This window comes from Parasteatoda tepidariorum, chromosome 6, assembly GCF_982258835.1.
Source record: "Parasteatoda tepidariorum strain Cologne lab strain chromosome 6, Ptep-v5.0, whole genome shotgun sequence".
NCBI classification, from domain to species: Eukaryota; Metazoa; Arthropoda; class Arachnida; order Araneae; family Theridiidae; genus Parasteatoda; species Parasteatoda tepidariorum.
Window position 1 is genome coordinate 27,363,727 of NC_141760.1, and position 14,662 is coordinate 27,378,388.

The window sequence follows — 14,662 nt, forward strand, 5'->3', positions numbered from 1 at the left end:
TTTAAAATTGAAACAATTTATATTTCAGTATTTCCTTTTCTTAAACCTAAAATTTATTTCAGAATATCAAACGCTTGTGCGCTTTTCTGACATCGATTGAAGCTAGATTTATCTTACTACATGAGTGACCATCATTGTTTTTGAATGATTATAGGCATTCTTTAACTATTTTATTAATTCAAAAACAGTTTTCATTTGGATTTATTTACGCAAATTGTTTCATAATTCCTCTCAATTTCTTTAAGAAATGTAATCCACTCCGGTAATTTTTGTTTTGTTTTGCTTATGGGGCATAATGGAATTTGTTATTATATGCTTTAAAAACTTGAGAAAATAGCAAGAAAAATCAAAATTATTTATTATTTTAAACATATGTCCTAAAAATCTCACTTTTACAAAATGGCGATAATGAAACTAAAGGATGGATTTAGCATGTTTTGATATTGTGATGATTTTCGTTTTTGTAGATTAAATTTTAAGAATCGACTTATTTTATTATTGACGGTCACTGAAAGGCAACCGCGTCTTTATGCAAAGTCATAGAGCAAAAAATATGACGTCAGTGAAGCTGACCTCAGTTTTGAAGTTTACCCTACAGTGAAGTTTAGTCTATAAGGGGTATATAACAATTATATTTTCGATTTTATTAGAAATTAATATTTCGACATGAAAATGCATGGATCTTCTATAATCTACATAAGTCTATATCTATAATCATATAATAGGTAATAAACGGTATTTAGAATCATTTCTTAATAAAATTAACCTAATTTCACCTAATATTTTATTCTGACAAGGCATGGGTCTTAGAGCAAACGATTCTATAAACGGTATTCGAAATCGTTTACTAGTAGTCTGAGTATAATTTCATCTATAATGTTAAGGAATATGTTCATATTTTTTAAGTGTTATATCATAATTGTATATTTTATTTTATTTAAAATTAATATTTTGAACTGAAAATGGTTTTAAAGCAAGTGATTTTATAAGCGGTATTCCCAATCGCTTGCTAACTTTTAATATTAAATTATTCTAATAACTATTCTAATCGAAAAAATACTATTAATGGAAGCAATATTTTATAGACTTAAAAGATAAATAAATAATGTAGCATTTTGTATAAATGACGCGGAAACGTTTCCTTTTCGATCTATTCTTATCTCATTTCCCTCGTCGCAATGAGACTTCTTTTTCTTTTAATTTAGATGAGCAAGATAGGATTTGATTTCGATAAATGTTTATTAATCCTTGAGTTTCTTGTTTTACATAACGTAGTCCAAATGTGCCTAAAGTTTTATGGATTTAAACAAATATTATTTGTTTATTATTCTTGTATCCTTATCACTTTCTGATGAAACACTATTTATTTAATTATTTATCCTAATTTTTAAACAATCTGACGTACAAATATTTCTAAAAATTGTTAGGTAGCATTAATTATATGTTTATTATTATTTTAAATGACATGTAAGTTGTGTTTTATCGTTATATATTTTAAAAAAAAATCAATCTCTTCTCTGACGGAATTTATTTCAAATTTCCGATCCCAAAAAAGCATTTTTTTTTTATTGCTGAAAATTAATATTATGTTCTATTCTAAATTCGAAAATGCTAATTATTTTTGTCAGCAAGATTTTTTTCGCTTAACCTATTGGTGGTGAAATATGTGATGTCCCGTCCACTGATTTCCAGTTTTCTCGGCAATGCACCCAAGTTTTATCTTAAAAAATATACAGTGATAACATATTAATTAACTCGATTGCTTTAAAGTGTTTAAGATCAATATCTTCGCAAAATAGTTATTAAAATTAGGTTAAAAATATTTTGGAAAATAATTTTAGTACTAATGAAATAATTAAAAATAATTAATTGATACTAATAATTAATAAATAATACTTAATTTTAAATAAATTAATTTGAGTTATACTTAATTTGAATAATAATTAATTGAATAATAATTAATTGAATAATAATTAATTGAATAATAATTAATTGAATACTAATTAATTTAATAATAATTAATTTTAATACTAATGAAATTAAATTATTTTAATTCTAATAATTAATTTTAACACTAATGAAAGCGAAATTACAGAAAGTACAAAATGATTTTGATTTCAATTCAAGGCGACCGGTTAAAATTAAACGACACACTTCACTGCATAAGACTGTTTTGACAATCGAAAGAGGAAGAAAAAAAAGATTTAAATTTAAAGCTTTTTTTTTTTTTTGACTTTGTTCCTCTCCTCTAATTCATTTCACAAATAATTAAATTGTAATTAAGCATAATTAATTAGTATTCTTTTAGCATGTAAGTAATAATTTTTTAAACCCATACCTTATTTCTTCAAAACATAATTTTTTTTTATGTATTTATGCTATTTTTTGAGACCTGCTATTGTTTTGAAATAAATTTTTCCCACGAAGTAGAAAATGAATGCATTAATTTATTTCATTGTTTGTTTAAATTGAATTCTTTACTGCCTTCAAAAATAATGCGAATATTTTGACATAGTGAAAGTATTCGCATTCTGCGTTTGGATACGCTCTGGTTCAACTCTAAATATAAATTATTCTAAAACCATGTGTTTTAAGCAAATTAAAAAATGTATCTATGGGGAAAAAATAGAAAATTATTAATATTTAAATTAATTTTTAGTTATTATGCCAGACAGAATTAAACATTTGTTCACTATTCTTAAAATAAATTCATTTTAATTAAATTTATTGCTTTTTAAAGTGCCAATTAGAACTCTTGCGTTTGTAATCATTTTGCCTATATAGTCAATTTTTAAAATTAATTTGTTATCTAATTAATTTTATAACAATATTATTCTTAATGGGTTTAAAATTAATTAGTTATCTTAAAATTATTATTTATTTATTCATTTTAATGTAAGTTAAACCAAGTAAACGATAAACATCTTCAACACTTTTAAAATGCTGACTATTAGAGTGAAATAGAATTAATACTGAAATTTTTTTCAACATAGCTGACGCGGAATTTTTACTTAACATACTTTTTATTATTTTGTATTAATTTATAATAAATTAATGCGAAATTATCATTATAATTAATTTATAATAATATATTAAAAAATAAGTGCGAATATTATATTTATCATTTTAATAGCATATGATTATGAAATACATACCCGGGTGTCCCTTTCCGTATTAAAGATAAAATCTAACAAACATGGCTCACTTACAATCAACAATATTTCCAATTAGTACTTATTTCAATATAAAATATCAGTCATTTATATATTGAATTTTGTTTTAATTTACAAAATCAGTGTTTGATAAATTTTTGTATATGGATGGAAAAAAATCTTCAAACTACTTTTTTTGAATTGCATATTTTAGTGCAAATGTAATTCGGCTAATTCGAAAAATCCTTTTAGTAAATATTAAACTTTTTTTTTTTTTTTTTTGAAGTTAAAAAATACCAATGTATATTGTTGCTTGTAATTACTCTAATTAATTGTAATTGCTTAATAATTGTAATTGCTCTGACGACAAAAAAGGAATTGGTATTCCATCTGCGTCAAAGGGTTAATATCGCTAAAGTTTATTTGTATCAAACCACTTCTGTCTCTTGCTACAATATATTTATTTATAGCCGAATTAGTGATTAAATGAGTTATAATTAAATATCAATTTTTTTAAATCGAAAGCCAAAAATTTATTCTCATTTAACATTAATATTTTTTTAATTATTATTTTAGTCATCATAATGCCGCCATCCATATTTCATTTATTAAATCTGGTCTTTTTTTAAAATGCAATGTTGGAAAAAGTATTCACTGTCACTGTATGGATTAATTGAAATCTATTATTTAATTTACAGGTTACCCAGTGAAACTTGAAAACGTACGAAAGGCATTTTAAACATGGAAATTAAGTCTCACATGATTATTTTGCTTATTGCAAACTTTTTGAAATATATTTCTGCATCTTCTTGTGGTTATGAGGTAAGACAATTCTCATATTTGAATCTTTTGAGAAAATAGGTTGGGTTTTTATGCAAAATTTGTTTAAACTTAGATTAAAATAAACAGCTCAAATCTAGAAGAGGAACTTTTTTTTTTTTAAAAAAAAGCTATTAATTTAAGTGATTTTTCAGTTTTATTGGGTAGTTTTTTATGACGCACTATGTGATGACATTGAAATGTTTTTTTGTTAGTTTTTTTAAATGATCCTCACATTTTTGATTGTACGACGTTTTAAAAATAGATCAAAAGTATTCATTCTTCTGAAGTCTGTTTATTTCTTTTTAAAACTTTTCAAAAAAAAAAATAGAGAAAGAGATAGATGTGAAATTCTCATTGTAATGTAAAAATCTGAATATATCTGTGACTAATTGCAATAGCTTTAGATTGTAAGCAATTTTTTTTGTTTGTAATTATTGTTACTTTTTTATAAGGACATATAAATAGATTTTAGGACTAAAATAATCTACGTTTTTTTTCTTTGGTATAAATAAATATGGTATAATAAAATATTTGGTATAATAAAAATTTGGTATAATAAAATATATTAAACTATTTTTCTAAAAAACGAATAATGTGATTGATAAAGCAATCTTTTCTTTTAAGTGAGCTACATTGTAAAAACAGTTTCTTTTGCAAAAGAAATCGGATATCTACTGGAGTCATAAGAAAAAAAATTATTATGAATTTTCAGTTTCAGTTTTGCTCAATAATGTTGTTAAAAGATGGCGACACGACACTTCTGAAACATTCAAGATTTTTTATTTTTTTTATCTCTTGTGTTTTTGTCACCACAACTCCTTAACTTCGTCTCGTTAATTTATAACATTGTAAAATCTGAAAAATCATTACAAATCACTTCAGATAAGTGTTCTGTAAACTAATTTTTCAGACTCCAAATGTTTAATAGAAAAAATAAAGAAATAAATGAAACTAAAAATTTAATGCATATCGTATCGAAATCATTATTACTGTAAAAAATCGATTAATCATTATCATTAATCGTTCTGATTGCCCGCAATTTCCGACTTTTTTGTTTGTTTATATTGATGCATTAAAAAAAATTATTCAATTTTTAAGAAAGATGTGTATTTATTCGTTCACTGTTTGGTATTATTTTGAAATATGTTTTTGGAGTAAAATTTATGAAGACTTCTTCGAAATGTTAAATAGTCATTCTTAATAAATATAAAGTCGATTGATTTAATTCAGAACACGCGGTGTAATGTTTTCTTCAATTTCCTGTATTTACATTAGTACTTGATGTTGCTTCAAGCAATTTAAAATGTGTTCTTTTAAAGAAAATTGTGAAATGAATTCTCTAAATATCAACTTCATTTCTGAAGCTGAAACAAAAACATTTGAAAATGATATTTCAAAAAGTTTCAATTTAAATACTTTGCCTGGAGAAAATGGTGATCTAAAAAATATTTCTGTGATGGAAAAAGGTGAAAGGTCAATTTTAGTTATAAATGAAACCAATGTTAAAGATAAATCAAAACCTGATGTTACATTTGTAAAAAGTCATAAGCAATTTAATTCTTACCAATGTAGAAATGAATCATTCAATAGTACTAAAGATACTCACTTTAATGTTGTAGAAAATGGTTTAAATAATCACAATAAACCAATTATGTTTGCTGACAGTGATATTTTATGTACAAAAAAAATACTGAGCAATAGTATTGATGAACCAGGAGTTCTGGTATTAAATTCAGCCAATAATAATAGTACTAGAGAAAAACAATTCTGCCAATCAGATGTTATTGAAAAAGGTACTAGAAAGAATACTCCCCATTCTTATTCTGAGAGAGACATTTCTGTTGCAGATAATGCCATGAAAGTTATTCCCAGTGATGATAAGGATCTAAATTTGGATTGTTATAACAACAAATTTTCTAATAACAGTGCTGATGACGCTGGAAGTTTGTGTCCCGTTGAAAACTTTGTTCTTGAGCATGATGGAAGTTCTGTTTGTAATACTTACCTTCTGGATTCCCCGACTAAGTCTTTTGAACCAATTTCTGATACATCAAATGAATTTAAGCATAATTTGAATTTATTCCAAAAAGAATTAAAGGAAGCTCCAGTTGTTCAATTAATTCAAAGAGCAGAAAATTCAACTGAGAGTGACATTGTTCAAATAGAAGTTATAACAGAAAATGTACCTCTGGATAAGGTTGGAGATTGTATGAATTTTAGCCTACATGTAGGTAAACAAAATAAATTTGTTAAAAAGTGTGATATTGACAAAAATGTTTTTAAGAATACATTATGTGAAGGCGTAGCAAATGTATCTTTTAAACAAAATTGTGAAGTGATACAATGTAAAAGTGAAATTAATGGTGAAACTCTCAAACAATATTGTGAAGTTCGTCAAAGTATAAAAAACACTAATGATGAATTTCTTGAGCCTAGTTCTGAAATTATTCATTGTGAGAATATAATTAGTGATGAATCTTTTGAGCAAAATTGTGATGTGAAAAATAACTCGTCAAATGTTATTGAAGGTAATACTTCTGCTGATAAGATAGAGCAAGTTGCTCAAACTGTAACGAGTGAAAAAATTAGTCAAAATATAAAAAACACTAATGATGAATTTCGTGAGCCTAGTTCTGAAATTATTCAATGTGAGAATGTAATTAGTGATGAATCTTTTGAACAAAATTGTGATGTGGAAAATAACTCATCAAATGTTATTGAAGGTAATGCTTCTGCTGATAAGATAGAGCAAGTTGTTCAATCTGTACTGAGTGAAAAAATTGCCGAATTAGAAAATAAGACTAGTTTTGAACCTCGAAATCAAGGTGAGGAAATAATCTTTGTTAAAGATATCTCTGAAATAAAAATCAATATTTCTACAAATGACACAGAACCAGAGAAAAGTGACCGTGAAATGAGTGAATTTAAAAATGAGGTTCACAATATAGAACAAGACAAAATTATTATTGACCAATCTATTGCAATATTAGAGACAATAGCAGAATCTATGTGTAATCATAACAAAATTAAATTAGATGATTCCTATAATGATGAAAATCTAAAACAAATAATTGAAATAGATAGTAAAAAATATGCTTCTGATATTATTGAAATTGATATTTCTACAAGTAGTGTAGAATCTGATCAAGAATACTCTAATAATAATATTGCAATTTACAATGTAATTGCTCAACAAAAACAAGATGTAGTTATTTCTGATATTGATTCTAAAGTTTCAGAGTCTGTTAATAGTGACTCCTCGGAAAATGCTGTGAAACTCAAGGAAAAAGCTAAATCTGATTGTGAAGATATTGAACTAGAAAATGAAGTTAGTTATGAAAAACTGAAACAGAAGAATGAAATAATCAAGAATATTGATATTGACTCTGAAATTATTGAAATTGATTTTTCTACAAGCAGCGTAGTGTTGGAAGAAGACAATTCTAGCGGAGATGACCCAATTTGTAGTGCACAAATGAAACATTATGAAATTATTTACAATGAAGATCCTGAATTTTCAGAGCTGGTTGAAGTGGAATTGATTGAAAAAACTGAATCTAATTATTCAGCTATTGAACTAAAAAACAAAAATTGTGATGAAAAATTGGAACAAAAAGATGAAATAATCATGAATGCAAATATCCAATCTGAAATCGTTAAAATTGATCTTTCTTGCAGTAATTTAGATTTCGATAAAGAATGTTCTAGAGTTAATATTAAAAATTCCGATACAGGACATAAACAAGAGGAAGTTATTCATATAGGTCCCAAATCTAAGGATTTTGTAAAAACTGATCCCTCTATAAATGTTATAAAACTGAAGGAAAAAGCTGTTTCTAATTATGAAGGTGTTATACCAGAAAATGATGTTAGTGATGAAAACTTGAAACAAAATAATAAAATAATCAAGGATGCAAATACTGGGCCTGAAATTATTAAAATTGATGTTTCTACAAACAGTGTAGAGTTAGAAGAAGATTCTTCTGAGGTTGATAATGCAATTTACAATGCAAATCAAGAACATGATGGAGTTGTTAACAATATAGATCTTGAATCATCTGAGCTTGTTGAAGACTCTTTTATAAATTCTAAGAAATTGGAGGAAAAAAACTTATCTAGTTATGAAGCTATTGAATTAGAAACAGAAGTTTGTGATGTAGAACTGAAACACAAGAATGAGATAATGATAAATGAAAATATCGGCTTGAACTTAATTGAAAAAGAAAATCTAAAGCAAGTCTCAAAATCTATATGTTTAGCTAGTACAGCTTTTATAGAATTAAATAAGCAAACTCCTTATGAAGGGGACGATCTAGAATATAAAGTTAATGATAAAATTGAAAATAAAAACAAATATACACCCATTGATTCTTGCTTTATTGAAAGTGCTGAATTCATAGATGTAAAAAAGCAAGACAAGGAGTCAATGTGCAATGTCATAGCGAAAAAAGTCACTTGTAACAGCTTAAAATCTATTGTGCCTTCTGAAACTGAACAAAATGTGTGTTTTGCATGTAAAAGAACTGGCATTGATTTAATTGTTTGCTCTGTTGAATCATGTCGTAAAACATATCATGCTCCTTGTTTTAAAAGATATCCAAATATTGTTAAATCTGACTCTAACACATGTCCACTTCATATTTGTTTACCTTGTTACAATATGAATCATAAGAATTCTCAAATTTCAAAAGGTGACATGTACATGTGTTCTAAGTGCCCTACTGCATTTCACTGTAGGGATGAGTGTTTCATACCAGGTTTTGTAATTTCAGCAGATAATATATCATGTTCAAAGCATTGTCCATCTGAAAATAAGCCTGAATCAGTTTTTATAAACCTAACTTTTTGCATTGTTTGTGGAGGTAACAAAAATTTAATATTCTGCAAACTTTGTCCAGCATCTGTTCATATTAAGTGTATTAAAATTAAGTCTCCTGAATGTTATATCTGTGACAGATGTGAAACTCGCCAAACATTGCGCTATAATGACATAGTTTGGGCTCGGGTGTGTGATTTTCAGTGGTGGCCAGCTGAAATTGTTAAGACTTGTGACCTTCCAAACAATGTGCAAGAAGTCCCACATTCTATTGGCGAATTTCCTGTAAAATTTTTTGGAACTGAGGAATATTTCTGGATCAATTCAAGACGTGCTTATCCTTTTGTTTATAAAAAAATTTCTTCAGAAGAGAAGGTTGAACATAAATTTAAAAAATTCATACCTAATCCATACTTTGAAAATGCATTGAAATTGGCCATGTCTGCTACAATGAATAAAAAGGCACTAAGATCTATTGAATCTTTTAATACAAAAAAACTACCCCCTTATGTGCACATTAAGACTAATCGTCCTGTTGGCAATGTTCAAATTTATAGTTGTTTGGATGCAGACGATACTCATACATGTGGTTGTAAAGATTCTGACCCTAATCCATGTGGAGATTATACTTTCTGCCTCAATCGTAGTATGCTTCATGAATGCAATGATTATAACTGTAAAGTTGGTAAAAATTGTCAGAATCGTAAGTTTGTTAATGTACAGAATGCCCCTTGCAAGCCATTTTATACTGATAATAGAGGTTGGGGCTTGAAAGCTAAAGAAGATATTAAGTGTGGTCAATTTGTTATAGAATATGTTGGTGATTTGATTGATGAAGAGGAATGTGAACGTAGAACAAAACAGAAACAAATGGTTGGTGACACAAACTTTTACTTTTGCACTTTGGATTCTAATCGTATAATTGACGCTGGTCCTAAAGGAAATTATTCTAGATTTATGAACCATTCCTGTGAACCTAATTGTGAAATGCAGAAATGGATTGTGAATAGTGATCCCAGAATCGGTCTATTTGCTAGAAAAGATGTTAAAGCTGGAACTGAATTAACTTTTGATTACCAAATGGATTTTTCTCGGTTTAATAAGAAACTTAATTGTAACTGTGGCTCTGCTCGATGCAGTGGTGTTATTGGGAAAAAACCTCTAAAGGGGCAGGGAATAACAACAGACTTTGAAAAGACTGCAACAAGTAATCTTGACCTAGAATCTGCCCCTACTTCTAAAACTGACCTTTCCGACGCTAAGGGAACTAAAAAGAAAACCTCCAATGATAAGAGCAAGAATATTCTTCAAGTGAAAGTTATCGCTAAAACTAAGAATAGTCTCGACCTAGAATCTGTACCTACTTCTAAAATTGACATTGACTTTAAAACAAATGTTACCAAAAAGAAAACCTCCAAGGATAATAATAAGAATGATCTTACAATAAAAACAGTTGCTAAAAGTAAGAGTAGTCTTCACCTAGAATCTACATCTTCTAAAGTTGAACTTGTTACTAAAAAGAAAATCTCCAATGGCAACAGTAAGGAAACTGTTATAGTAAAAAACAATAAGAGAAAGCGATCTAGCTCGAGTTCTGATACAGATTCTAATCCTAATGACAACTTGTTAGTGGAGGATTTAAATAAAAGAAAAAATTCTCATAAAAATAAACTTAAATTATCTGACAAAGAAGCTACTTTAGTGAAAAATACAAAGAAAAGGAAATTATCTGACTCCAGTTTTTGTGAAGTCTCATTTTCAAAACACAAAAAAAGAAAAACAGAAGATTTAAATGCGAGAAATGTTGAAGTAAATGTTAATGATGTAAAGAAGGACAGTTCTATCACAAGAATCAATGGTGTGAAAGCAATGTGCTCTAAATGCAAGACTGGTGGAAGGATGATTGAATGTTCTCGGGTAGAATGTGGATTATTTTATCATCATCGTTGCCTGAAGATTGATAAAGATATTAATCCTGAAGGATGGGAATGTCCTGTTCATTTGTGTCAAAATGGTAAAAACATCTCGTTAAATGAAACAAAACTTAATTCAACTGAAAGAAGTAATACCTCCGATTTTAACGAGAAGAAAGCTGTGTGCTTTCAATGTCATACTGGTGGAAAACTAATTGAGTGTTCTCATGAAGGTTGTGGATTATTTTTTCATAATTTTTGTCTAAGAATTGAAAGTGATTCTAATTTAGAGGATTTGGTGTGCCCTAAGCACTCCTTCCTAGATAGTGAAAGTAAATTAAAAAAGCATGATGAAACAAATGTTAATACTGTGAGGAATTGTATTTCAAGATTAGGTGGTGTTAAAGCTTTGTGCTTTATATGTAAGACTGGTGGAATGCTTATTCGGTGTTCCAGGGAAGCTTGTGACTATTTTTATCATCATCGTTGCGTAAAAATTAAAAAAGATACTAATACTGAGAAATGGGAGTGCCCAGCCCATATTTGTCAAAAATGTGAAAATGAACCTTATTATCAGTGCCAGGATTGTCCTAATTCTTATTGTCAGAGACATGTTTTTGGAAGACGTAAATCTAGAGATAAATTTTTTTGTCCTAAGCATCAATAATTTTTTTGTTTGTTTTGTTATTAAAAATTTTATTGTGTGCAGAAACTATTTTTAATACATTTGTTCAATATCTTTAACTTAATATTTAGACATCATTGGTTTTCTCATTTAGAAAGCTCTATTTATTTTTATTCATAGTAATTTTTTTTAAAGTTCACTATTGGGGACGATTTCCATGTGGTACTTGCACCAAATATTCATCAAATTTTGGGGACTTTCAGACAGTGGTATGTTAGGAACTTAAAAAAAACGTCGACGAACAACTCTAATGGTGATTTGTAATATCCCTTGGCTAACCTCTACATCATTTTTTTCTTTAATATTTTGAAATTTAAAAACTTTCTTGTGTCTCAGCAATTGTAGTTAGTGCAAACAGGTATCAATATGGAAATATCCATGATATCTGATAGATTTCAGCAGGACCAAAAATGTAAATGGCATATTGAATAAATATTTATTAATTAATTCTGTTAAGAATAGTTTGCCTGACAATTTATTTATGATCACTGTGTTTACCTCTTGATTTGTTAAAGTTTAAATTAAAAAAAATTAAAGTTTGGATGTAAGTTCTCCAATAGTTGCTTAATTCTTTAAAGATTATTGGCCAGGCTAACTACTACATATTTTTTAAAAATATTCAGAAAAACAATGATCTTTTGATGATAATTGTTGATGCTATCAGTAACTGATTGGGAAATGTCCCCACTTTCGAGATAAACTATTATAATGTAACTTTTTATTTTTATGTCTTAGTTAAAAGTAATTTTTCACTGCATGAAGTATTAAGAAAAGTGTTATTTTTGTTTAATTATTAATAAATTGTATTCAGCATGTATATCAGTAAAAAACAATTGTTAAAACTTATTTTTTTCTAAGAAACTTATATTGATTGTTATTTTTTCTCGACATTTACTTACATTTATTTTTTCTCAACATTTATTATTATTTCTTCTCGTTTTATCCAAAAAATTTGTTTATAGTTTTATTTTTTCATAAAACTTGAAATTTTGAGACAGTTTTTATTTTACAATGTTTAATCTTGTTCAAAATGCAATGGAAAAACTACCACTTAGATGACTAATGATGAGTTTATATGCAAAGTATTGTGCTTGTTATTTATTTTTTAATTTGTAGCTCTAGTAATTGAGTTGTACTGTTGAATTTTTATTTTGCAATTTTGACTGTCTTTTATGTTTTGTATTTGTAAGAAAATATGTTTGAGTAATGAAATGATACCTGTCCTGACCATGAAAAATAAACAAATATTAAATTTCGATCTTTAGTTAATTTCAGAGTTTTAACTTGTGCAATATTTTTGTCCTTATGCAATATTATAGGTAATGTATACCCATTTATGTTGCGTGGAAGTTAGCTATTTTTATCAACTTAAATTCCATACTGGAAATAAAATGAATTTTTGTATGGAATTTTAAATTTCAAGAAAGACCAATTTAAAATTTGCAAATACTATGAGATATAGCTAAGTGCCTTGCAGTGGCTAAAATAAAGTAGCCAATCTTTAACTGACTTAATCTTATTGTACCCGACTTTAATCTTGTTTCACTATGACAAATGTCGAATTTAATCTTGTTGCTCTATGATGAGAACGAAGCTTATTTCTTTTATACACAATCTCTGTTAATGTTCATATACAATCTGTTTTTTTCCTTCTTGTGTTTTCTCAAAAGTTTAAATTAGGTCCATAAGATCCTTCTTTTCCAACATTTTCCTCAGCCTTATATATTATGATTCTTTTTTCTTACGTAATTTAAACAAGTTATTTCAATAAAATTGTTAAACTTATAGTATTTTACTAAAAAGATAAAAGGGAGCAAATCCATTTATCAACTGAGTGCACAAGTTCTCTTGTTCATCAATGTGACATCCTGTCCTGTGTTGTGCACGACAAATTATGTTTTAACTTTAACATATTAATAAAAATGTTACTTAGTTGCTTCCTACTAAAATTTCACCATAAGTGATTTTTTTTTTTTTTTTGTCAAAAGTTACGTAGTCTATGTTATGAGCTCAAAATATTAAATCAATATATCCCATTTTTTTCCCTCCCAAAACCCAAAATATTAATATTCACTAATGGTGAATGTTTAATCAGTATTTATTTGAATATTCTTATCTATACACCTAAGCAGGGTTGGCAAGATTTTGCCGCAGATGGAAAAAACCATGGTAAATACCGGTAAAAACCGTCCTGGCAAAAACAGGTTTTTGCCAAGCAAATTGGCAAAAACCTATATTTTCCAAGATGAGAGGACAAAAACACATTTTTGGTACAAAATTATTCCTAAAATTGAAATATATACTATAAATATAAATAATTACAAAAAAATTAACAAAATTATTATTCCATAATTAAATCATAATGTAATAATATATCATTTTAGTAGTTTAAAACATTATTGATTGGAAAATTTGCGATTAGTCTCTTTTTTCCTGTGAAATGAACTTATTTTAAATTAACTATAATTTAAAGCATAAAATATCTATCTAGATGTGTAGTTAATCATTGTACAAATAATTTTTTATAATATAATAATAATATTATACAAATAATAATATTTATTTATTTGTAAAAAAAACATTTATTTAAGGATTCTAAAATGAAAAGAGGTCAAAAACTTTCAATCTTTTAAAAATTATTGCCTTTATATTAATTATTAATATGTTAAAAATAATTTTTTCATGTAATGTATCAAAATTATTATTCCTTATGATTGATTTAAATTTGTTTCAAGTATTTTGTAATAATATTTAATCAGCAATTTAGATAATTTGGTTTTTGCCGGTTTTTACCAGTTTTTGCCGGTTTTTACCAGGTTTTTGCCACTGTCCTGGCAAAATCCCCTTTTTGCCGGCAAAAACTCCAACCCTGCACCTAAGTGACAATGGAAATATTAACAGCTTCAAACTTTTGTCTTTCAGATTAACATTATACAAGTATATTGTTTGCAAGTTTAATTGTTTTTATGACTGTTTTATGAACTCTTTTCATTTTTATCGTTCATTGCATTTGTAATCAAATATGAAATAAATAACCTTTAATATAGACATTAAACAGGGTTGCCCCTCCACAGGGAAAACTTGGAAAATATAAGGAATTTAATAATCACCTAAAATAGCAGAGAAAATCCAGGGAATTTTGAGTTTTCCTTTAGAAACTGGGAAAATACAGGGAATTTTGTTTCCTTTTTTCATCTTTAAAAAAATTATAAACTCTTAAAGTGCAATCTATGGAATATTCAAGGATGATATTTCAGCCATATTAAACTAGTTC

The 14,662-nt window shown here is 27.1% G+C and overlaps 2 protein-coding genes across 4 annotated transcripts in view; both read left to right on the forward strand.

The window, feature by feature from the left end:
- LOC107448633 (lysosomal alpha-mannosidase) overlaps positions 1 to 14,662 on the forward strand; it is an 80,551-nt gene that overhangs the window by 23,437 nt on the left and 42,452 nt on the right. For all 3 annotated transcript variants that reach the window (XM_043053903.3, XM_043053904.3, XM_043053901.3), the window contains exon 2: positions 3,851 to 3,974. In XM_043053903.3, the coding sequence (XP_042909837.2) occupies positions 3,894 to 3,974 (81 nt within the window). In that variant the 5' untranslated portion in view covers positions 3,851 to 3,893. The remainder of the gene's footprint in view (positions 1 to 3,850; positions 3,975 to 14,662) is intronic.
- On the forward strand, positions 4,756 to 12,644 carry LOC107448625 (uncharacterized). Its single transcript, XM_016063895.4, has one exon. It carries the CDS (start codon positions 5,278 to 5,280, stop codon positions 11,368 to 11,370), a length of 6,093 nt encoding a protein of 2,030 aa, XP_015919381.3. The 5' UTR covers positions 4,756 to 5,277; the 3' UTR covers positions 11,371 to 12,644.